The following is a 25,883-nucleotide window of genomic DNA, read 5'->3' on the forward strand; positions in this document are numbered from 1 at the left end:
TTGGATAAAGAAGATGTGGTGTATGGTGGTAATATGCAATGGAATATTACTCAGCCATCAAAAAGAATGAAATCTTGCCATTTGCAATGACGTGGATGGAGCTAGAATGTATCATGCTAAGCGAAAACAAATACCATACGATTTCACTCATTTGGAATTTAAGAAACAAAACAGATGAACATATGGGAAGGTGGGGGGAGAGAAGAGAGGGAAACAAACCACCAGAGACTCTTTTTTTTTAAATCACATTTATTTATTTTTGAGAGACAGAGAGACAGAGCACAAGGAGGGGAGGGGCAGAGAGAGAAGGGCAGACAGAGTCTGAAGCTCCGAGCTGTCAACAGAGCCCAATGGGCTTGAGCTCACAAACCGTGAGATCATGACCTGAGCCGAAGTCAGTCGCTCAACCGACTGAGCCACCCAGGCGCCCCTGACCATAAGAGACTCTTAACGACAGAACAAACTGAGGGTTGATGAAGGGAGGTGGGTGGGAGATGGGCTAGATGGGCAATGGGTACTAAGGAGGGCACTTGTGATGAGCACTGGGTGTTGTACTGAATACATAAACAAAATTATAGGAAGATGAAAAAAGAAACTAAAGGGCCCAAAATGGAATGACCTATTAGAATTAACCAAAAGTAAGGTACTTTCTTGAATAGCAGTCTTCTTTTTACTCCTTTCCGGAATCACTTTCCAGAGCACTAAGGGAAAATGAGAACTCTGTCATATTAGAATGTAATCTGGTGCTTTGTCAAAATACCACCATAAAATTTTAACCTCCCATTCTATTTAGCTTATAATACCATTGTAAAATTTTAACCTCACATTTAACCTCACAATATTAACCTCAAATCTGTGATCTGGGATTCCATTTTAAAAATTAGCCAATTATCGGGGTACCTGGGTGGCTCAGTTGGTTAAGCATCCAACTCTTGATTTCGGCTCGGGACGTGATCTCGTGGTTGTGGGATTCAGCCCCGCATCGGGCTCTGTCCATACTGAGCGTGGAGCCTGCTTGGGTTTTTCTCTCTATCCCCCTCTCTCTGCCCCTCCCCAGCCTGCATTCTCCCTCTCAAACATTTTTAAAAATTGGCTAATTGTCATGAAGAATTCTAATTAGCTTCTTCATGTTTGTTATATTTTGTAAAGAATTAGGTTCTATAGAACTTAAAGGTGTTTTGTAGAAATGTTTGAAACATTGTCTATGAAAATGGACAAATATAAACTCAGAATGGTTTTATTTTTGTAATCGTATAATTCTCAAGAATCATTGGGTGACTATTTTAGAACTAATTATTCCTTATGATACAGATTATCAATGGATACGTTCTTCCAGCTGTTATTAGCCTAAGCATTTGTTTCGTACTGCCGTATTTAAAAATCTCTAATGAAGGTAGTTGGTGGGATGAGAAGGAAGCAGCTCAGGACTAGATGTTGGAAGGCCTGAGTTCTAATCCTGGCCCATTCCACCGCAGGAAGGTATTTTTGGAACTCCTCTGTCTTTGGGATGTTTGCCTAGACTAGACTATATTATAATCAATATAAAAAATTATGAATGAGCTATTTCATTTTTCATGCTAAGTTTTTGAAATCTGGTGGGTTATTTTATCACTTCCAGTGCATCTCAATTCAGATGCTAAATTTTATTAGATGTACTTAGCTGTATTTAGATTATGTAAAGCTTACAGTTGAAAAAGTAGATTCATAAGTTGTTTCAAAGACACCTAAAAGTTTCACCGAAAATAACCGGAGTATCAGCTTTTACAGTTAAATATAAAAATTCAGGTCCTCAGTCATGCTAGCCATATTTTTTAAAAATTTCTTTACTTATTTTGAGATAGAGTAAGAGAAAGATCATGCGTGTCCATGAGCAAGCAGGGGAGGGGGCTGGGGGACAGAGACACAGGGAGAGAGAGAATCCCAAGCAGGCTCCATGCTCAATGCAGAGTCCAATGTGGGGCTTGATCTCAGAACCATGAGATCTTGATTCATGAGATCACGACCTGAGCCGAAATCAAGAGTTGGATGCTTAACCGACGGAGCCACCCAGGTGCCCCACACCAGCCATATTTCTAATGCTCAATAGCCACATGTAGCTAGTGGCTACCATATGAAACAGCACCATTTTTTAAGTTTTGGTTTTCTAAATCTACTTCTTACCATTAATATAAAAAGTACCTATCTTGTGTCTGACCCGATTATCAGGCCTAGGAAGGTGAGGCCTGTTTTAAAATGTGTGACTAACTCAGAAACAGTTGTGACTTCCCCAGTGTAAGAGTACTTCCAAGAGACCCACTGTTGAAGGACAATTTTTTTTCAAGGCCAGGATGCCTTGAGAGAAGAAACATTTTTGAGGATAATCTTTTATGTATGCATGTGTCTGTTTAATTATGCCTATAAATACACTGTTGAGAAAATACTGTTCTGTCTTGTCCACCTTAACTGGACAAATTGTAGAAGAAATTAGTGTAATATAAATTGTGAGTTTTTAAGTCACGCCTCTGAAGATAGAAGATAACGAGGACAAAGCAAATCTTGAACATCAGATTTTATCTGGAGAGAACACCTTAGGAGGTTTAATTATTTTGAGTGTTTTGGAAAGTTTTGAATTACATTTACTTATTTTTTTTTTATCTGGTTATTCTAGAATGCCTGCCAAATTTTATTTGACATACCTTTCTAAAAAAAAAATTTTTTTAACGTTTATTTATTTTTGAGACAGAGCATGAACAGGGGAGGGGCAGAGAGAGAGGGAGACACAGAATCTGAAACAGGCTCCAGGCTCTGAGCCGTCAGCACAGAGCCCGACGCGGGGCTCGAACTCACGGACCGTGAGATCATGACCTGAGCCGAAGTCGGATGCTTAACCGACCAAGCCACCCAGGCGCCCCTTATTTGACAAACTTTTATGTGCACGTAAATTCTTTCCACAGATACGAAGCATACCATAATGCATTAATCAATATATTTAATACTTTCATAGTATGTATTTTACAAAATGTTCAATTGCTAAATATAAACTTTAGTACTACAGATGCCCCAAATCAATGAAAATGACCAATTTCCTAAGTATGTATGATAGGATATTTGTAAACCATTTATTAAATAGTTGTTTAATGTGAATTATAAACCCAGAAATTTTTGTCTTTATGGTTCACCATATCTGATTAAAACATACAGTGAGAATAACCTGTAAGGCAACCAGAATGCAGACGATGATCAGTAACGACAGACTGTATTGTGTAACTTATGAAAAAACCTATTAGCTGTCCTCACTCAGGCAACATCAATCATTTAACATAATAACAGCCTCTATAAGAAGATGCTATCACTGGATCCAGGTATCTTGCTTTGAAAATAGTTCTGTGCGCTAATAGCCCTCCAGTCTTGTGGGTTGGTGTTTTCTTCCTTCACAGTCCCTCATCTTACGCACAAAGCATTACTGGAGCTTAATTATTCAGGGTATAGTTGAGGTTTCACTGATAGAATTAATTTAGATAAATATCTTACATCGAATCTTTTGTGCCTACTGTGATGAATCCTTTCACAAGTATCTAATAGAAAACTTTCCTTTTCAGGTATTACTCCCCTGGATATTCTGACGCACTTCTACAGAGAGTGGACAGCTATCAACCACTTGCCAATTAAGCAAAGTTCTGTTTTCGTACTCTAATTCACAACAGGGCATTATGAACGGTAGCTGATAACGTTCTTGCCAAATATTTGAACTGAGCGCATTCCAGATTTATTCAGTGTGAAATACCTTTGGATAATCTTTTCTAAATTTATGTAAAAAAAAAAATTAGTGGCCTGAATGAGGAATGACTATTGGTCATTTGCTTAGGACTTGCTCTAAGGGTGAACTGTAGAAAGACATTAAAGGGTGCTAAGGCATTTGTTATTTTTCCATTAACCATCCCCAGCCCCTAAACACACATACCTCCAACTAGATATAGGTGAAAAATGATGCTGAAAACTCTTAGCTATCCTGGCCAGTTCCTCCCAGACACAGGCAAGGAAAGTGGCCTTGCAGATTCCTCAGGAGGACATTGAAGGGAGATGTCAAAACAGGAAACCGATGACAGAAGTAGAAGGCCCTTGAAGAGACTCTGATGCTCTTTACCTAAATGCATTAACCGAACACTTGGAATCTATGGATAACCTGTCAGGTTTTCCTAACAACTTAGGAAACTCTCCTCCTCTCGATGCCAAATTTTCTAAGCTCTTTTTTCGCCTCACTGAAACAGTTCCTTTACCTGTCATGGGGCTGGAGGAAGTCCATATTAAGCATTATTCCACTGCGGACATGTTTCCCATTTCATTGAAGGGTTTCTGAGTCCAGCCCTGCTCGTGAATAAACAAGGAAGCGGGCAAGTAAAATGGGTCCTTAGTATACCCTGTCCTAGCTTCCCTTTCCCCCCAAGTTTTAAAAATCACATTTCCAGGGATTTAAGAAATAGTTTAAAAAGAATACCTCCAGGCTTGGACTTTGCATGCACTTTCACTTAGGGAGCTGAAAGGGGGTGACAGGGGGTTTCAATAAAATTTTAAACAAAAACATTAGAATTGTCCTCTGCATGTTTCCTGCAGTGTTAATTCTGAACTTGGGGGATACGTAAGTAGGCTTAAGAGTCTTGGTTAGTTGGTGTGTGAGTGTGTGTGTCTGTGTGCGTGTCTCTGTCAGTCTGTCTTTTGATCTAAAAGGAGATTCCTTATAGCGATCTACCCTGGAGGCCTGCAGAGGAGGTGAATGATAACCAGACAGCCCTTGGGCCACCGTGTTCCCAACCTGGCCAGCTTTCAGCTTTCCATCTTGGATTCTTTCCCCCCGCCCCCCAAAAAGAACCTACCCATTTAATTTTGGTATTTTCTGGATTCATCTGTCATCATTTCCTAACAGGGCATAACTTTGTTGCATCTTTTTTTTTTTAATTTTTAAAAATTGTTTATTCCTTTCTGAAAGAGTGCAAGCAGGGGAGGGGCAGAGAGAAGGGGACAGAGAATCCGAAGCGGGCTCTGTGCTGATGGCAGCGAGCCCGACGTGGGGCTTGAACTCACAAACTGCGAGATCATGACCTGAGCCGAAGCCGGTCGCTTAACTGACTGAGCCCCCCAGGAGCCCCTGTTGCGTCTTTATAAACTCCATCATACCCACGCTGGGCCCATTTCTCTTCGCCTTATATCATCCTAGGATTGCCTGCAGTTTGACTTTTTAATACTTTCTGGGATCTACTTTGTTTCTTTGATTTATTGCATAAGAAAATAATTTTTATTCTCAGTTGTGTAGGTTTCCTTTCTCTCCTTCATGCCTGACCAGCTTCTCCTGTGAACCTGTCGACCACCTGAGAACATAAAGGTAGTTCTCATCTTTCTTCATTAATACCATTTTTCTTTGATGGCCGTGTTGGTAATGACAAAAACCAGCGTGTCTGGGATGAAACCCCCTCAGCAGTTATGGGAACGGTGAATTTCCTATCACGTACTTCCTGCCACTGTGTGTTGATGTCGGTTTTCACTTCATACATCATTTCATACTTATCAAAGAAATAACACAGTTAGTACTGTTTGGATACGTGCTATAATTTTATCATACGCAATCTGGAAAATACATGCTGTGAAATGTTTCTTACTATAAAACACTTAAAATTAAGCTTGCTTTATTTTTAGAGAAGTCTGTTATGAGACTTTTTTTTGAGAGAGAGCGCACGTGTGCAAGCTGGGGAGGGGCAGACGGAGAGCGAGAGAGAGTCTCAAGCAGCCTCCACCCCCAGCACAGAGCCCAACACAAGGCTCCATCTCAGGAGTGTGAGATCATAAGCTGAGCCAAAAGCAAGAGTCAGAGGCTTAACCCAGTGAGCCACCCAGGTGCCCCACGATCATGAGGCTTTTCAAAAACTAAAAAAAAAAAATATTTTCTATTTGTGCTAGAGCAAAATAACACCTCTCATTGGTGGTATTCTCTTTAATACTTTCGCCCCTGGTTTGAATTTTGTCAATTCCTAGCCTCTGGGCAGAGCAACCCTGTCTCACTGCTCTCTCTCTCTCTGCTGCAGTTTATTTAAAATTCAACTATCATTAGGATATTTCATTTAGCTTACATGACTGGCACTTTACTTTTAGGACTTCAGGTCAGGAATGGAATGCTTGAATCTTATTATTGGTTGAAATCTGTTCATACAGTTTAGCTGTTGTGAAAATAGGTGCATTATCAGTGGTGCTGAAAAGAGATGTTGAAAATCTGGGTTCTAGTCATATCTGTTAAATAGGAAGGGGTGATAGTCTTGCTCAGCTTACTCATAAGATGCTTATGAATTAACCTGCAGTGACGCATGTAACAATATTGTAAACTGTTCCGTTCTGCGCAAATTGACATGTGACTTAAGGGGAACTTGACAGTCAAGAACAGATTACACATTTTGGCTGGCAACTGGGCACACCAGGCCCCATACTTTTAGGTAAGCAGAGTTGACGCCAGATGATTTATGATGCAAAAAAAAACTACATTGCCTGCCCTCGTGGAGTTTACTAGTGTAAACACATTTGCCCAGATGCAGGAAGTAAAATAGGCATGAGACACAGGCATATTTCATGTAAAAGCAAATGACAACCTCATATTTACAGGAGGTCGACCTGTGGTTTTTTGGGGTTTTTTTTTTCAAGTTTTTAATTTAATTCCAGTTGGTTTTGACCTTTTCTTCTAATCTTTTCCTCTCAAAACTACCCCCTGAAAGAAAGGATTAAAGATCTGCTCATTTCTAATCTTGATTTGAGGTCCTGCACAACATGAACCCTGACCTTAAATTCCTCGGGGAGGTCATCTCCACTCCAAGATGTCAAGGTCAAAAACTGACCTTGAAAGAATGAAGGATTTGTCTGTTTTCAAATCACCAACTCTTTAAGTCAGGTGCTGGCGAGTGTTGAGGCCTATGGATACTGTGGCTTATTTTACCACAAAATTCACTGTCTAGAAAATATTGATTTGTGGCTATTCTGTTTCAGAGATTAAAAAGATTAAATGACACTCACTACTATAGCTGTTGTATTTACCAGTTGGTTAAGGGACTCCGGGCTTTCAAAATACAATTTGTCTATGCAATTATTTTTCTAGTAATATGAATCCTTTTGTTTTTAAGAAGACTTTGTAGGACATACAATTAGACAATATTCCGTGATACTGCTTTAGAGAATGGTAAGTTTTATTGTATATGAATAAGTAATCTTTTTTAAAAAAATTAGGCAATAGAGGAAAGGAAAAAGCAAAAATATCATTCCAAATCTCACATCCCAGAAAATAATTGTCATTAACAAGTGGACATAGTTCCAGATACTTCTCTGAGCCTTTGTACAGATAAAACAAATTTAGAAAAGTGTATTAATACTATCCATGCTTTTTTTTTTTATTTCAGTGGGTGTAGGGAAAAGGTCTCCTGCTAAATTAAGGATCAATATAAAGTATTTATAAATGTGCTCCTTTTACTAATGATTGACTAGTATTTGGTACAGAGATTTTATCTTTTATATTTTTTGGTTTTCTTAAAAGACCTTGTTTTTCATAACTGATTCTATGAAACATACCATGAAGTTTAATGTACGTCTTTTTCCTCTCTCTTCAAACCTGAAGCTACGAGTTTGTGAATGGTATACAGATTTTAAGTTGAATGCTATTTATGGCTTATCACTTTTATAACACTGGGTCAAGAATATTACACTAAAAAGATACCATTCTGCAAGGTGGGTTTGTGTAGATACTTATACATTAAGTGAAGCCTATAATTTTTGCCACGTATCTAGAACTTGTGGTAATGCACTTCTGCTAAAATTTATACTAAAATACAAAATGTATACTGATAAGTATTTGATAAGTATCAAAGTATTTTTGGATATAAACAAGTCCAATCCTTTGAGAACTACTGTGATAACCTGTATCAAGCTCTCTGTCCTCTGCAGCAGGTAGTTTAAATCCTACACATGGAATTAAAATTCCAAGAGAATGTCGTGGTTCTCCCACTTTTCCCTTCACTAACTCAAGTATGTCCTTTCTCTTGGACGAAACGTGCCCTGCTGTCTTCCGTCCCCAGGGGCCCCCAGCACTGCCGAAAGCACGAAGTAGCGGCAGCGGCCGGCTGGGCATCAGGGCAGCACAGCTCTCTGGCCACGTCTCTTCAAGTCCCTACACCTTAGTGTCCTGAAATGCCATCACGCAGAGCACAGGCTCTGGAGTTAGAGACCCATATCAGAATTTCGAAACTGCTACACCCTAACTCAGTGGCCTTCAGCGAGTTACCAATGGTACCCATTTTATAGGATCCCGAGGATTAAACAGGGTGAATGAGCACAGGGCCCGGCATGTAGTAAGCGGTGACGCCACCACCTATATGGTGTCTTTGTGTAACAGAAAAAGGTGCACGATCCTCAAGATACTTTACTTTCATCTAGCAGAAATTGTTGTAATATTCTGATTTTTAGACCAAGACACTTTACTGCCATCTGCTGGAAAATTCTCTTAATAAATATGCAAATCCATTTCTATGATGTGAACCACATCCCCTTAGATGTGCTGGTGCCCTTGTGTAGTACACCACCTGCACAACTGTGCATATCAGTGCTCAGTAAATCATATTTGCTACTATTCTTTTCACTTTTGTAAATGGGGTTTAGAAGACAAGCCAAGATAAACAATGCTATTGTATGAAGCAATTCATTTCAAAAAAACCAAGGAGTGAAAGTTTATCTCTATAAATGTAAATCTCTAGTTACAAAGCCTGGAAACATTTGGGCTTACTACTTCCCTCACTTCCCACTTTCCACACAGAAAACTATGTTCTACAGTAAAATACGCAATTTAAGTTAGCAGAGCTACTAATTAAGCCATTATTCTGGCATCTATAAAAACCAAAAGAACACACAGGGGATATACATATACAAAATCAAGGTATGTTTTGTAATAATCCATATAGCATTTAAAAAAATTTTTTTACATTTATTTATTTATTTTTGAGAGACATAGAGCACAAGCGGGGGATGGGCAGAGAGAGAAGGAGAGACAGAATCTGAAGCAGGCTCCAGGCTCTGAGCTGTCAGCACAGAGCCTGACGCGGGGCTTGAACTCACGGACCGTGAGATCATGACCTGAGCCGAAGTCAGATGCTCAACTGACTGAACCATCCCGGCGCCCCAACCCATTTTAATCTTGATTTTAAAAATTGGATCCAGAATATTACGTCGTCATTGCAATATGGCAGACCTCTGGAAAGCAACCCTGCTGGGGCTCTGTTCCCCTTTCTTCATCCCGGAACCTGGGCTGGGATATGATGGGTGACTCTCTTCTAACCAAATAGCCTTTATTGAAGGGATCGTTGTAGGACCTTTTTGTACACCAAAGGCAAAAACGTGGCTCATTTTCATACCTAGCAGTACAATCATGAAGAAGACCGATGACCGTTGGGTGAGGGAAAGTTTGTTGGTAATGAGAATACTCTCCCAGAATACAGGATTTATCTCCCTGGCAAGGATCCTAAGTGCTAGGACGGCTCTTGGAAGCTTGGAGAAAGCAACATCACATACCAAGTGAAGTAGAAATGTTGCACTGGCCACGGCCGAAGATACCAAATGCCTCGGGGTGGGCGTGTCAGAGGGTGTACCTATACAGGGCTGGAAAACCCACCAGCTGACTCTGTCCTAAGAGAAGCCCAGAGGACACGCCATTTACCATAGTGGTAAGACATGCGTTGTTAAGAGGGTCACAACCCGCGAGAATCTCAGTGGTAATGCTCTTCCATATGCCACGGTTGACTGGTGAAGACTCTGTTATAAAACTGTGCTCCCCAACAGGGATGATGGGATCCCGAAATAACAGAGGCCAGGTGAATACTTAACCGTCCGAAGCAAGGTGTGTGCAATTATCGCAAGGGGTTGCAAAACTGGAATGGCAACCAGGGATCCCATCCATAGACAGACATCAGCACAGTTAACAGAACTCAGTGTTTCCAGAGGCAGTCAATAAAAAGTATCAATTTGTAAAATAAAGATAGATAGAAAAAAACCAAAAAGGATGGTCAGTTGGCTTAGGGCAGCTTGGTCACAGTCACTTACCCAGTTTCTCAGATCAGGAACCAACTGACAGAGGACAGGCTGGTCGCTATGAGGATGGAACCTGAAATACCTCACTAAGTCTACTCAGTAGCTATTTCCCCCCGCATTTCAAAATACTGCCCCGGCCCTTTTACTGGGTGACAGAGCACTGCAGCAGGTCGAGGCCCCGGTGCAAGGAGACCTGCCCGATCACTCAGCAGGCCCCGTGGTATTAGAGGGACCTGCGGTGGGAAAGTGTGCACGGTTACTGGTAATCCCAGAAGAAGTGCAGCATAGGCTCCCGGGACTTTGGAGCAAGGACACATCCTCTGTAGCAAAGAACTTTACAGCATTTGAAAAGAAGTTCTTCTAGATGAATGGCCCTGATTGAGACAGGCCAAATGACCATGGACATCAAGTAACTCTGCAAGCAGAGATAATCATGAGCTGGGTTCTGCCAGGCCCAGCAGCAAGAATCCGTCGTAAAGTGGGAGTGTAAGATGCAGGGCCACGCATGAGCAGGAGGGCCAGAGGGCACACGTAGGCTTTTCCAGTTGTTGGCCCGCAACTCCGCGTCATCCACCACTACTGCTCCGGCATTCATGGCTACGGGGTCACACCTAGCTCACAACTACAGCTGCATGGGGTGTCTGTTATGGCCAGCTGACAGAAGAGGAGAAAGGCCAACCTTTGTTCCTGGATGAGCTGGCTCAGCATAAGAGTGCAAGCCAAGAAGAGATCCTGTCACACTGCAACTCTACTTGGGGTGACCCTGAAAGAGAGCGGTGAGGAGAAATTTCTGGCGATGCACTTGGTTGTCCGCTTTGAAACAAGAATAGTTCGAGGTAAGAATATACACAGGCTCATAGACAGTGGTAGGTGGGGTGGCAATTCGGTCAGAGGCTTGGAAGGAGAAATATTAGAATATCACGGATAACGTGTGGACCCAGGTTTGAAGAATTCTGTGTCCCATGTTCGTGCATAGCAAAGTGCCACTATCAGAAAGACATTAAACAACATCCGTGAGTCAGCCATGGCCATCTGCCAGTCTCTCTAACCAGCTGCTGTATTTCTGGCACAACGGATACTTCAGTGGAGCAGTCATCGTGGTGGGGGTGGTGGCTACGAATAGGGCTTTGGCTCACCGGGCTTGGTTCGGCCACTGCTACTAACAAATGTCCAACCTGTCAACTGCAGAAACGAGTGCTGACTCCCCAATACAGCACAATCCCTCAAGGTGACCAACCAACCATTTGGAGGTAAACTGACTATGATGGACCTGTTCTACCCTGGAGGAAGCAGGAATTCATCTTGACTAGGGTTATTATATATTCTGAGTTTTCCTTTCCTCTCCACAGGACCCAGCCAACATCACCAACTGAGAATTAAGAATGTTTGATCTACTGACACAAGATCCCATACAATACTGCCTTGGGCCAAAGAGTACACTAGTCTAGTCCCATACTGCATCACTGTTAAGCCACTGGCATTACAGAATGGTGGAATGGCCTCCTAAAGACAGGGGAGGCACCAGTTTGGAGATGATACATCTTGAAGTTGAGATGCCACCCTAAATCAATAACCATTATGTAGTTCCCAATAGGTGGACTGGGTCCAGGAACTACGGGGAAAAGTAGGTGGCATTCCCAGTGGTACCCTTGGAAAGTTTGTGCTTTCTGTCCCCCAAATCTTAGGCTCTGTGGGACAAAAGGTCTTGTTCCCAGAGGGGTAATACTTCATCGTGGACACAGAGTCCCACTGTACTTTACAACACAGCTACTGCTCAAAGCGCTCTAGTCTCCTTATGCCAAGAAACCAGCAGGAAAGGAATCACTACACTAGCAGGGATCATCGGTCGTGATCATCAGCAGAAGTGGAGCTCTCTCACAGAATGCAGAGAGGGAAGAATGTTTGGCACACAAATGACCCAATGGAGTCTCCCGAGGCTCCTGTGCCCAGTTTTAACAGTAAACAGACAAGAACAGAGGCCATGATCTAAGACGGGCATAGTGACCAGGTCCGAAGCCACTGGGAGATGAGGGTCTGGGTCACCCAGGCAATACGCCTGGACCAGCATGGGCCCTGGCTGAGGCAAATCTAGAACGGGTGGTGGAGAAGGAGATAAAGTATCGATTAGTGGAGGCTTGAGACCCACTGCCGCTGTAGCAACTGTAGTTTCCCCACAAACCTTTTTATAAGCTTCCCAGCAATACAGGCCAACCAGAATCCTTGGAGTTGGGTTATAATCCTGGTTATTAGGTGGGTGGACTTGCTCTAAGAAGCAGTTGGTGGCACATGAAAAGATACTCAGCATCACTCATCATCAGGGAAATACAAATCAAAACCACAATGAGATGCCACCTTATGTCTGTCAGAATGAGCAGAAGCAAGAAGACAAAAAAATAAATACTGGTGAGGATGTGGAGAAAATACTGGTGAGGATGTGGAGGATGTGAACGGTGGTGGGAACATAAACTGGTGCAGCCACTGGGGAAAATGGTACAGAGCATCATCAAAAAATGAAAAATAGAATTACCATATGATCCAGTAATTCCACTAGGTATTTACCCAAAGAAAATGAGAACACTGATTTGAAAAGATATATGCACCCCATGTTTATAACATTATTTACAACAGCCAAGATATGGAATCAGCCCAAGTGTCCATCAGTATATGAATGGGTAAAGATATGGTATTGTGTATGCACACACACACACACACTGGACTATTATTTGGTCATGAAAAAGAATGAAGTCTTGGGGCACCTGAGTGGCTCAGTCCGTTAAGCATTTTTGGCTCAAGTCATGATCTCATGGCTCATGAGTTCAAGTCCCACATTCGGCTCTCTGCTGTCAGTGCAGAGCATGCCTGGGGTTCTCTTCCTCCCTCCCTCTCTCTCTGTCTCTCTCTGCCTCTTCCCCTGTCTCTTTTGAAATAAACTTTAAAAACATTTTTTTAAACTTAAAAAGAATGAAGTCTTGCCAATTACGACAACATGGATGGACCTAGAGAGTATTATGCTTTTTTTTTTTTTTTTTTAAAGGTGGGCTCCATGACCAGTGTGGAGCTCAAGGCAGAGTTTGAGCTCACAACCCTGAGATCAAGACCTGGGATGAGATTAAGAGTTGGATGCTTAACTGACTGATGCTTAACCTACAGGTCCCCCTGTAGAGTATTATGACAAATGAAATAAGTCAGAGAAAGACAAATACCATACAATTTCACTTACATGTGGAATCTAAAAAACAAATGAACAAAGCAACATACAGGAAGCAGAAACAGACCTATAAATACAGAGAACAAACTGATGGCCTCCGGAAGGGAGAAGGGTGAGGGGAGATACAGGCTTCCAGTCATGGAATGAAGAAGTCACAGGGACGAATGGCAGGGCATACGGAATACAGCCAACGGTATTGTAATCGCGGGGTATGGTGACAGGTAACTACGGTTGTTGTGAGCACAGCATAATATATACAGGGATCGAATCACTATGTTGTACACCTGAAACTAACGTTAACACTGTGGGTCAACAATAAAAAAGAAAAAAGAAGCAACTGGATCTGAACAGCACAAGGGATGAACTATAACGGACTCTAGTGTTTCACATATATTGCTCCCTCTTCAAGGCCAAGGGCCTCCCTTCTCCAGCTGCCACCATTTTCCGGTCAGACCTTTCATGTCCTTACCACAAAAAGACCGAGTTAAATCCTCAACCCGCAACCACAATGAGCCTCTTAATAATTTGCTGAATCTTAAAATTAACACCTTAAGTTGAACCCCCTCCCCCCGCCAAATTTAAGAACACTCAGGCAACTGGTTTAAACTGGAATCAAACCAAAGCAGAACATCCAATTTTCTCAGGTCTAAACCCAAACCAACGTTTCAGACGCTTGGCACAGACAACCACGGTTAGCCTCTCTTTGGCCTCAACAGCTCCTGCTAATCAGAAGCTTCTACTCAGATGGGGAAGAAAACATCAGTCCTCTATTTCCCAAAGTAATTCCACACCCGCCCGACATCATACCTTCCGAATCCCATCATACAAATACAGGACACGTGGCTGTGCTCACCTGTAAAGTCACCTCAGTTCTCATAGGATTTAGCCCAATGGAGGCTCTGAACATGAGTAGTGACATCTTAACCTCATTTACAATGAGATGGCCTCACTGCTTGGGCAAAATCTTTGGATTTCTCATCCACCGTTGGGGGTGGGAGTGGGGTGAGGGAAGGAGGGAGTTAAAAAAACATTGTTCATGGGGTAAATTATTCTTAGCAGTCTTTAGATGGCTGTTCACACAAGAGATACAGGTCTGGGTTTCAGCACCATCAGGTCAGGCAGGAACCACTCATCTTTGTATCCAGCGTATCACTTAGCACGGCTGCCTGGCACCCAGTAGGAGGTCAATAGATAGTTATTGCAGAGTTTCTTGAGCCATCCTGGATGCTGGCACCAGGGACTTGGGCCAGGACACTTTAAAAGTAGCCTGCCCGAGCAAGAATACACTCCCTTCGAGCTCTGTCCTGTCAGGGCTGCTGGCTGTCACTTCACTCACACTGGGCATTGGAATCTGGCTGTACTGGCAGCCAGTCAAGTTAGCACTGCCTCAACTAGTGCTTCCTGGGACTTTATGTATTTATTTTTTTCATCTTTATTTACTTCGAGAGATGGAGAGAAAGAGAGACAACAAGCAGGGGAGGGGCAGAGAGAGAGAATCCCAAGTAGGCTCCGTGCTGCCAACGTGGGGCTTGATCCCGTGAACGATGAGATCATGGCCTGAGCCGAAATCCTGAATCAGATGCTCCACCGACTGAACCACCCAGGTACCCCTCTTCTTAGGACTTTAAAATGATAGCAAAAAGGACCGGTTTCAAAGGAATGAATAATTTTCAGAGTTTATTAAACCGCCCAAGACTGAAAACATACTGTGTGTGTGTGTGTGTGTGTGTGTCTCCGTCCAACTCTCCAGGGAATTTCGGATTTGACAGAGAGACAGTGAGTGGCAGGTGGCAGCTGAGTCACTGATGGCAGTGCTTTGCAGGAACCAGTGGACTTCCTGGGCCAACCCTCCCAGAGGAAGGCGTGGTTGTTCCACTCTTCCCTGGATTCCACGAGATCCTAAGTATCCTTCCAGTAAATTTACACTTTTACTTAGGTTCCCTCCAGCTGGTTTCTGTTATTGGCAAACAGAAGAAATGCACGTTAGAGGAAACCAGCGTCTCTAAGTTGGCTGCGTGCAGAATTATGGCGTCGCTGAAGAAAGTGGTGGGAGGCGGGAAGGACAGCTGAGTGCAGAGTTCGGGTGAAGGCTCTAAAAATAATCCCCTTTCTTCAGCCACAGGCAAGGGGGCTGCTGATGGAGCCGTGCAGAGGACTGCAAGGGTCAGTGCCGAGTAAGGGTGGGTTTTAAACACTCATTTTTTTAAAAAAAGCTTACTTATTTTGAGAGAGAGAGAGCAGGGGAGGGGTAGAGAGGATGGGAGAGCCCGATATGGGGCTCAATCTCATGAACTTGAGACCTTGACCGGAGCTGAAATCAAGAGTCAGATGCTTAACTGACTGAGCCACCCAGGCGCCCCTAAATATTCATCTTAAAAGCTGAATGCCTCCTCTTCCTCTCTGCTCTGCTCGCTCCAACCACTTGTTTTGAGTCTCCCTCCCTCAGCTTCTTTTCTTTCCAAGGTGCTAACTGCCAACAAAAGGGCCGTGGAGTCTTTTGATTCCAGGATATTTCTCTGAAGTATCAGCCATTTTCAGGGAGCCCAAGAAAGGAACTCAAATGGTGACTTAATCCTCGTCCCTTCTCTCCACCTTCCCAAGTATCTCATCATGAAAATGTTAGAAGTCAAATCTTGTCTCTGGCCCAAGCCATCTACTTAGATGAGCTTACTGGATGCCACTGGGAAGGAAGGGCTAGATTGGGAAAGGGAGGTGAGCTGTGAATTTAAGAAACTACACCAAATCTAATGTGGGAGGAGGGAAGGAAGAGGAATCTGGACCATTTATTTGCAGCATGTCTTACTGACAGTTAAATACGGTGGTTTGTTCTGTTTTCTGCCACTCGAGGGTTATTTAATTAAATTCATGACCTAAGATGCTAACCAGCCCCACATCTAAAATAATCGCTTCTCTGTTGGGGAGATGTAAAGCCGGGACTGGTCTTTCCCTGGCCGACAGCTCTCCTTTCTGAGTCTGGATTCTCATCTCCACTCTCCTCCCCACGTAATTTGATCTCTGTATTTGATCCCCATTTAGTAGTACACTTCGCGAAACAGATGTCTGAGTAATTAAAATCCCACATGGGCACACTAGCCTGTGAGTTACATCTATTTAATAGTCAGCTCAGAAACTTTTCACCCTCGGCTTTTCTCCCATCCTGGTGTCCTAGGTCACTGGCCTTTCGCAGGCTTCAAATACTAGAGTCCAAACTGGTTGCATTTGTTTCCTGCATTCACAGACCCTGTCCTCATTTTCTGACTGAATTTTCCTCGCAGATCCCTGCTCTCTTTCTCCTTCAACTCACCTGGATTTTCTGTACAGTTTTCCACCAGCATTCAAATTCCCATTAGATGAATCAGCCTACATTTCATTCATGCCGGCACCAGCAATAAAAAAAAAAAAAAAAAAAAAAAATCAGAACAATGTTGTTAGAACCATGGATTAAGAGCACCTTTTATTTTTTCCCCCTGAGGCATAGCCAAATATTTCAGCCTGAACAATCCCCCATTTTTTATTTTTAACTATTTGAGATCAAATACTGGAAACCTGTTTGGTTGCTACAGGTCACCGAAAGATTTTGATGGTCAAAAATTATACAAGAACGTGTGTTTGGAGTAGGAAAGAGAAGTTAGAAGGATGTATCACATGGAATTTACTCACTTTTGAGAGACGATTTAGATGCAAATTTATTTAAGAAAATGTAATGACAATGTTCTTATGATGAATCTTATGATACTGATATAACATTACATTAAATTTTAGGTTAATGCTGTAATTTACAGTAGGTAAAAGAATTTCCATTGTAGGTGATGGTGCATATTGCCTTTAAGAATATTGTGAAATGAGTATGTATTTCTCTTTTTTGATACCTATCAATTCAGACTTGAACACAAGCAGATAAATACTTAAAAAAAATTTTTTTTAATGTTTACTTTTTTAAAAGAGAGAGAGACAGAGAGAGGGCACAGAAGGAGCAGAGAGAGGGAGACACAGAATCTGAAGCAGGCTCCAGGCTCTGAGCTGTCAGCACAGATCCCAACGCAGGGCTTGAACTCAAGAACTGTGAGATCATGACCTGAGCCGAAGTCAGATGCTTAACTGACTGAGTCACCCAGGCGCCCCTGCCCCTGCCCCGCCTCCCCGGCAGATAAGTGAGTAGGTGACAGTCCTATAGCAAAATAATTCTTTATTTTTCTGCTTTTAAATAGACTTCCAGGGCATTTAACTGGATTATTTTATTAAAGTTTCTCAGAACGTGCATGTTTCTTGTCAAGTTCCTTTGTATTCACAACATTGCAGGAAAAGGAAAATAATGTAATCAAAAAGCAAGCAACAAGTTCAGAAGTTAACCAATACTATTTTGCTTATATGTAAGGAAATTCTAAAACTATCTGTCTAAACTTTGTGGTCATGATTGTACTTAAAACCTAGGTGAAAATCCTATCGTGCAATAGACGCTTTGTTTGGCGATTTCCACAACTCCTAGCTTGTTACCTGAACTGGCAAAGGCCAGGTACATAAACAGAGACATACATTAACAACAGGATTCTTAGACAAACGGTGACGTGGAGTAGGGAGCTAGTCTTGCAGGAAGGGTAGACGAGTTCCACATGATGGATGTGATTTCTTTCCCTGTTTATCACCTCGAATCCTTATGAACCTGATGGCTCCGGAGCTAGCTGGGCTCAGGATAACCTCCCCTGGCCTGTCCCCAGCCCCCTTCCCATCCATGCAGATTGTGCTTCTTCTAAAAGTTCAGGCCATTTCTTTCCCTGATCCAAGCCTTCTAAGGCTTGTTTCCCCTGCAGTCATTTCTTATCTCATGCCCATCCAAGCTCTGCTGTAAGCTTCTTTAAGATCACTGGAAAAAAAAAAAAATTACTAATTCCAATAACCCATTTCTGGCTTCCCACGGCCTTAGTGTAAACTGGGGAGAATTTTTCTTGAGCTCACAAAGTTGTGAGGGTCAAATGAGCTCCTGTGGATGAAAGGGCTTTCTACATGGTTACACTGGCCACGGAGCCTGCGCTCCAGCTCCAACTGCCGGGTTCAAATACCATTTTCTAGCTATGAGAACTCTAGCAAGCTACTTAACTTTCCTGCACTCCAGTTTCTTAATGTGAAACTGGACATCATAAAAGTACCTAAATCCTGGGGTTGTTCGGTGATGGTTACAGGAGACAACTCCTGCATATTACAAGGTCAGAACATGCTTGGAACAGTCCCGGTTTTAAGCCCCAGTAAAGTGTTAGCACAAATGCAGGCATCAGCTAATTCCACACAGCTTTGTCTCTCTCCAGCCCTGGGCCTTCGGGACCTGTCCTCATTTAGGCACTGCGGAAAGCCAGGCTATATCCCTTGGGCATGGTCCGAGATAGCTAAGGATGGGGCAGGACGTAAGAATCCTGAGCACACGTGTAACTGGCAGGCACTTTTAACTTTTGCCCCTTTCTTAAGTCCTGTTCACTCGCCTTGGCTTCTCCTCTGATGACGTTATTTTGAATGATTTATCTTGCTATTTCAGTTGCTGCCTATTTGTACTTAAAGCCACAAAGATAAACCCTTCGTACTCTAGAAAATGGGGACACTAAAAGTATCTATCAGAGGAGACAGAGATGCTTTTGAAAAAGAAACTGGAGCAAAAAGCATTTGTAATCCAACTATCATCACATGAAATGATGTGGAAACAAACAAAACATACAAACAACAAAAACCTGGCTTTCTGAAAATGGGATGATTCTTCCAAATAACCTTTCTTCCTCAAAGTGGTTCCATCTGAATCTGTAATACATAGCACATAACTCATAATACAATGATGCTACTGTCGCCTAAAGTGTTGGGATTTTCTTCTTTGAAAAGGCTTTTAAGGACCTTTGTGCAAATACTAACTGCCACTTTATGATGTTTATGACAAATACCTTTCTATTTCTCAACTTATTATTTAGTACTTTTACCATTTTTGACATAGAGAAGTTCTCAATGCTTAAGCAAATATATCTATATGATATCTTCATTGTTTTGTGGTTAGCTTTTTCCATCAAAAAAAAAATCACTTAAATATCCACTTAGATTTTTAGTTCATTTACAGCTTCATTTCACATTTGTCTCTTTAATCCATCTAGGATGTATTTGTTTAGTAGGAAGTGACCATCTAATTGATATTTTTTTTCTCCCAAGGAATAGATACATTTATCTAGAAGCATAATAGATTTCTCAATGTACTCAAATATTTTTGTTTCTGTGTTTTTTTTTCTCTTTTTTGGTATAGATCCCTTCTAGTTCTTGTCTATACTATTTATATGTAAATTGGGTCTTTAAAAAAATGTACGTATATCCCAACAGGTTATTGCTGGATCACTGGAAAAGTTACTGATTTGTAACTTTTAAAAGTTACTTAAAAAATTTTTTTTAATGCTTATTTTTTGAGAGAGAGACAGCGTGAGTGGGGGAGGAGCAGAGAGAGAGGGAGACATAGAATCCGAAGCAGGCTCCAGGCTCTGAGCTGTCAGCACAGCGCCTGACACAGGGCTTGAACCCACGAACCCCAAGATCATGACCTGAGCCAAAGTCTGATGCTTAACTGACTGAGCCCCCCGAGCGCTCTGGTAATAGCTATTTTTAATAAGAACTTTTCAATCAAGTCTCTTGAGTTTTCTAGGCAAAAGTATCATCTGCAAATAAAAGTAAATTTTCTTCTGCTTTTCAATATTTTACCTATTATTTCTGTCTCATGTCTTATTATAGAACTATTTTAGCATAATTTTAAAGAACAGTATTAATAGCAGGCATCTTCATACCTCTTGTCATATCATTAAGTACTGAAATTTTAAAAGACACATAAAAGTAGACTGAATACTAAAATGAACTCTCATGTGCCCATTACCTAGCTTCAACAATTATCAACATTTTTGCATACACTTTTAGTGCAATTATAAATTAATCTAGCCTTTCTGGATGCTAATTTGGAGATATCTATCCAAAAATGGGTCCAGCAATTCCACAGCTAAGCATTAATCCTATATCACCAATGGACATAGATTTTTTTTTAATGTTTATTTATTTTTGAGAGAGAGAGAGAGAGAGAGAGACAGACAGACAAAAAGACACAAAGCGCGTGCTGGGAAGAGGCAGAGAGAGGGAGACACAGAGTCTAAAGCAGGCTCCAGGCTCTGAGCTGCCAGCACAGAAACCAATGTGGGGCTCGACCTCACAAGCCGTGAGATCATGACCTGAGCCCAAGTTGGACGCTTAACCGAATGAGCCACCCAGGCGCCCCGGGTATAGATATTTAAGAATGCTCACTGTAATTGTATATAATTGTGAAAAACTAGAAAATAGACAAAATGTTCCCCAATAGGTGAATGAAAAATTATGGCATATTCACATAATAATGCCCAGCTTTATGAAAAATTTTGGAAGACCTATATGCTGATGTGGAAAAATATCCAAGGTACTTTATACAATGAAAACAGCAAGTGCAGAACAATATGTAGAGTATGATTCTGTTTTGTTTTTTTTCAAAGGGGATGGTCAGATACTTTTATGTGCCAGGAAACTTTCTGGAAGGATATGTAAGAAACTGTTAATAGAGGTCACCTCGGGGAGGGAGAATGAAGAGTGGGCATGGGAGGTTGAGGAGTTAACACTACATTTTCCCCTCTTTCTTACAATTTGGATGTCTTACCATTAGCTTTATTATTTTTATAAAACCTTATTAAAGGATATGATGTTGGCTATTGATTTAGTATTTACTAAGACGTTTTTAAAAATTTTGTTGTTGTTTTAATCAAAAGTGCTAAGACTTTTATCATCTATTAAGATAGGATGTTTTTCATCTGTGACCTAAATGTATGATGTTATTTCTATTATTTTCCTATTATTAAAATTCCTCGCATTTCTAGAATAAAAGCTACCTGATCATGTTAAAAATGAACTTCATTGAATTTATTTAACTTTCTTTTATTTTCCTAAGATTTTATTTTTTTTAAGTAATCTCTACACCCAACCTGGGGCTTGAGCTCACAAGCCTGAGATCAAGAGTTGCACGCTCTACCAACTGAACCAGCCAGGTAGGTGCCCCTAATTTGCTCATATATTCAAGGAGAATTTGGTATTGAATTTCATATGAGTTTGTATTTTTTGAGTGTTTTTATAATATTTGATAGGCTTTACAATAATTATATTTGCTTCATAAAATGGGTTAAATTTTTACATCTTTATGCATTTAGAAAGTCTTTCGAAATTTGCAATGATTTGCCTACAGGGCTGAGCCTTTTTTGATTTCTTCTCCAATTCTGATCTACTTATTTTCTTCTATTTCTTCAGTTTGGGTGATTTATGTTTTTCCAGAAAAAAATGTATTAGCTCATAGCTAACTATACATAGTATTCTCATATAATTAAAAAACAAAACCAAAAATTTTTCCATAGCTATTATATCTCCTTTCTCTTCTTAAAAATTTGTATCTTCTCTTTATTAAATAGATTTGCCAGATATTTCTCTTTCTTCCTATTTTTTTCCTAAGAAACTACTTTTAGAATTGATTCCATAATTGTTTTTTGTTGTTTTCTAATTCACTGATTTCTCCTTCAATCCTTCCTTAATTCTCCTTTTCTCAAAGTTTAATTGTTTATAAGTATTACTAAGTTCACTTATTTCTATTCGTTCTTGTTGGATTTCCCCCTGCTAAACAGCGTTACTAAGGTTGGTATAGTTTCAAATGACTTTTGGGTATTTCTAACAATTAAATCTACTCTTAGAGGAGGAAGTTTTTCTATCACTGATGTGATGATGGCATTTAAAAAAATGTGACTCCGTCCCTTGTGGCAAATTTCTAAAGAATTTTTTAAATGTTTGACTAATGGAAATACAATTGCAGCAAGCTTGTGGCCCATTCTGAAGGGGCCAACACCTCTTTGTACATATAAAACCAGTACATTTGCTTTTGCTAGAACATTATCTACCCTCATAAATTTGAAAAGAATCAAGTGACAGGATTTAAAGAGTAGCTCTCACCATTTGCTTAATGGGATGTCCTCTCACACTGCAATCTGTAACCAAAGATATTTTTAAATGATTTTTCGTTTTGTGAAAATGTGTTTAAACGCCTTCCACGTCAGCCTGGTTTCTTACTTGCTTGTAATTGAAGTTAGTGTCAAATACAAATGTAGATTTTTCAAATGCAAAGGTTAAAAAGTGTTCACATGAAAGGATGACAAAGTGTTCTCTGCAAAAACCAATTCACTATGATGATGTAGATGAAGGCAGAACATTTTTTTAAAACAACTTTTAACACTCTGATAGGCCAGATTATAAGCAATAAAAAGAAGTAATAAAAAATAATGTGCCTAGAGAAACATAGATTTGCAGGTGTGACCTTTGCCAACATATGTAGCAGATCATCAGATCCACGTGTTTGTAGATTATGTAACAGTATTTAAATGGCCAGGAAAGGAAGAATTTTGTGGTCAAGAAGGTAGAAATGTCCTTTTTAAAGGATGAACCTGGCCAGTCCCATCTCAAATAACTGTTGACCAAGTTACAGATGGTTGGCAAGGCAGGTCGGAGGAAACAGAAAGGTCTGACAGAGTTGCAATAAACAGGCCAAAAGCAAGTGGCTGTTATCATTAAAAATGCAAACTTATTGAAGTCTTCAATATTTAAAATAATGCAAAGAAAATCCGTTTTGAAAGCATTCCTGAAAAAACTGCTTTAAAGGCTTTTACATAAAATTTTAGGAAAGACAGAACATGGCTTTACGAATAAACCAAAAACATATAACTAGACACACCCCCCAGTCAACAATTTTATGATCATGATGGAAAACATGTTTATATATATGTATGCATACACATACATATACATGTAGGCATATATATACATGTATACATATGTGTATACATATATACATATACATACATGTATGTATGTGTGTATATATATATATATATTTCTTTTGCACCTACTTGCATTTTAAGTTTTTTAAGCTTCCAAATGTTTAAAACATATAAGTGACTGTACTCTAGGAATTTGCTCTTGAGACATTAAGGAACCACTAAATGAAAAAGCAAACTTTTATCTCTATGGACTTCAAACAGAGGCGTGTATATATAAATTTATGTATTCAGTATTGGTCTTAACTGGTTGCCTTTTAAAGCAATTTAGGGTTAACAGGACAGTAAGCCAGAGCCAAAAATAACCTCAATTTTGTTTGTTACTGTGGCTGTGAAATTTTCAGTAAAGCACAGACCCAAAGCCTAAATGCTGCTGAAGGATTACCTAGAGAGCAGAGCCTGAGGCCAAGTTTAAGTGCTAAGATTTTATTAGGAGGTACAATCCCAGGGCAGCAAGGGCTGGGGGAAATGCAAAGAAAGCAAATACAAGGCAGCACATCACTGGGCTGAAAACAACTTCACAAGAAAGTACAGCTGACTGCTCAGTCCCAAAGGAGGGATTCCAGACAAACCATACAAAGCCATCCTATCTTGAGATTGTCTGTCTATGGAAAAATAGGAGTTTACATGCTGCCTATTTCTTGCTTTCTGTCCTTTTTGGTGCAAGTTTGCCTCATGGGGCTCTAATGCCCCCACTCTCCTGGGTATGCCACATGACCTCTGCAGGCTATTGCCTGGGAAGCAAGAGCATGCTGAACCTCAAGGTTTTTCACCGGAATCTAGGACTGATGGGAGGAGCCAGAGCCTCCTACCATCAGAACCCGGGTATGAGAGAGGCAGTGCTGAAGCCTGACTCTCAACTAGAGGGCTGCTGTCCCAAGAAGCCACAGAAGCAGAGGCCAGGCCTCTGCATTTGAGCAAGAGGCTAAGGGGGCTGGGGGGGGGGGGGGTGTTACTGAGCAAATCTGGGGAGTTGCAGAAACTGGGTCTGGTATCCTATTCCTAGTGGTGGTGTTCACTGATTCTTAGGGGAGGAGGAGTCCCTCAATTCAGAGAGAGCACACATTTTAGGTCTCAGATTTTGTAAGCCAACGTGTCCCTTATTCCTCCACTCTCCCTAGACACTACTTTAACTCTTTTCTCCCCCTTTCTTGAGGTGTAATTTGAATATAATACAATTCACCCATTTGGAGGCTACGGTGCGAAAAACGTCAACTACGTGTCTTACACCCACAATTCATTCCTATGAAGATGTGGGATTGTTCCATCACCCCCAAAAGTTCCCATCCGCTCCTTTGTTCCATCCCAGGCAACTGCTTTCCGTCACCACAGTTTTGCCTCTTCTAGAATGTCACATACAGAATTATACAGACTGAGGCCATTCGTGTTTACCTTTCCCCCCACTGCACAAGGTTTTTCAGCTCCATCCATGTTGCTGCATGTATTAACGGTACGTCCCTCTTGCCTCTGTTTTGGAGAACTCCCCATGTGTGCTAAGGGTCGGGTATGTTTACCTGCATTATCTCACCTGGAATGCTCACAACCATCCTGCTTCACCGTGGAGGGGCCCAAGGCTCAGGGAGCCCAGCCGTGGAGTCTGAGGAGGGGCCCCAGGCCGACTCCCGCCAGTCGGTCAGCCCGGCGGCTCCGCACACCACGCCCCGGAGCCCGACCTGCGGCACCTGCCGTCCAGCTCCAGGGGCGGATGGGGCCTGGCCTCGCACAGGCTGGGGCCGGACAGCTCGGGACTCAGGCCGCGCGGAGGCTCCCCGAGGTCGGAGCCCCCGGCGCAGCCGCCGGCCTCGGGGGAGCAGCCGGCTGCCGCTGAGCGGCCCGCCGCGGCCACTTCCACGAGCGGAGGCGGGACCGCCGCGGAGTTCCGGGGGCGCGGAGGGGCGGCCGCAGCTACCGCCACACCGCGTCACCGCGCGGGCCGCCGATCGGGCCGCGTGCCTGGGCGCTTCACGCCGCGCCGCCCCGGCGTTTCCCTCCGCGCGCGGACGGCGCTACTTCCCTCCTCGGCCACCGGGCGCGGGAGCCGGGTCGTCGGCGTGGGCGCGGCGCCAAGCGACGCCGCCGCGCTGCCTCCTCCGCCTCCGAGGGGCGACGGCGAAGCGCGCGGGCCTCCGCTTCCAGAGGTGGCCGCCGCGGCCCAGCCCCCAGAAGGGAACGGATGAGGTCGGCGGGCCGCGGTCGTTTCCCCCTCCGCGGCCGCGTCGCTACGATAGTATCTAGAGACTTCATCTTAGGGACGCAGTGGAAACAAAGATGATGGTGTTTTGCCCTGTGGCGTGGAGCGGCCCGCCCGCCGCTATTGTCTGGCTGCCTGACGGGCGCAGCAGCTCTATTTTTCTTACTCCGAACGTGGTTATTCGGGGGCAGCAGAGGGACTTACAAGGAGGCTTTGTCTGCAGTAAAAGAGCTGTTGCGAAACGGCCTCTCCTGAATGGCCGCCCGGCCGCCCTCAGCGGGGACCGCGCAGGGGACCGCAGGCGATTTTTTTCCCCCCATATCAATTAAAGAAAGGAAAAAATCTGCATTTTCCTCCCCACCTTTTTCATTCGAATTGGAGCCTGAGTGTCGGCCGCAGGAAAGAGCTGCCAGCCGCCTTAACTTACTTGATCTCCTTTAATATTTTATTTTTTAGCTTTTCTAATTGTTTTTTTTTTTTTAATGTAATCGAGTGCTTTTTGAATCCTTAA

The 25,883-nt window shown here is 42.3% G+C and overlaps 1 protein-coding gene and 1 long non-coding RNA gene across 4 annotated transcripts in view; one reads left to right on the forward strand and one right to left on the reverse strand.

The window, feature by feature from the left end:
* Positions 1 to 4,566, forward strand: part of SPAG6 (sperm associated antigen 6) — a 63,866-nt gene extending 59,300 nt beyond the window's left edge. For all 3 annotated transcript variants that reach the window (XM_027073608.2, XM_027073611.2, XM_027073610.2), the window contains one exon: positions 3,579 to 4,566. In XM_027073608.2, the coding sequence (XP_026929409.2) occupies positions 3,579 to 3,648 (70 nt within the window). In that variant the 3' untranslated portion in view covers positions 3,649 to 4,566. The remainder of the gene's footprint in view (positions 1 to 3,578) is intronic.
* LOC128316302 (uncharacterized) lies at positions 270 to 25,643 on the reverse strand. Its single transcript, XR_008299949.1, has 3 exons — positions 24,710 to 25,643; positions 16,593 to 16,648; positions 270 to 701 (listed from the first exon to the last, which is right to left on the reverse strand). It is a non-coding gene; the product is annotated as an uncharacterized LOC128316302 (long non-coding RNA).
* Between the last annotated feature and the right edge of the window lie 240 nt (positions 25,644 to 25,883).

Source organism: Acinonyx jubatus, chromosome B4, assembly GCF_027475565.1.
Source record: "Acinonyx jubatus isolate Ajub_Pintada_27869175 chromosome B4, VMU_Ajub_asm_v1.0, whole genome shotgun sequence".
Lineage (NCBI taxonomy): Eukaryota > Metazoa > Chordata > Mammalia > Carnivora > Felidae > Acinonyx > Acinonyx jubatus.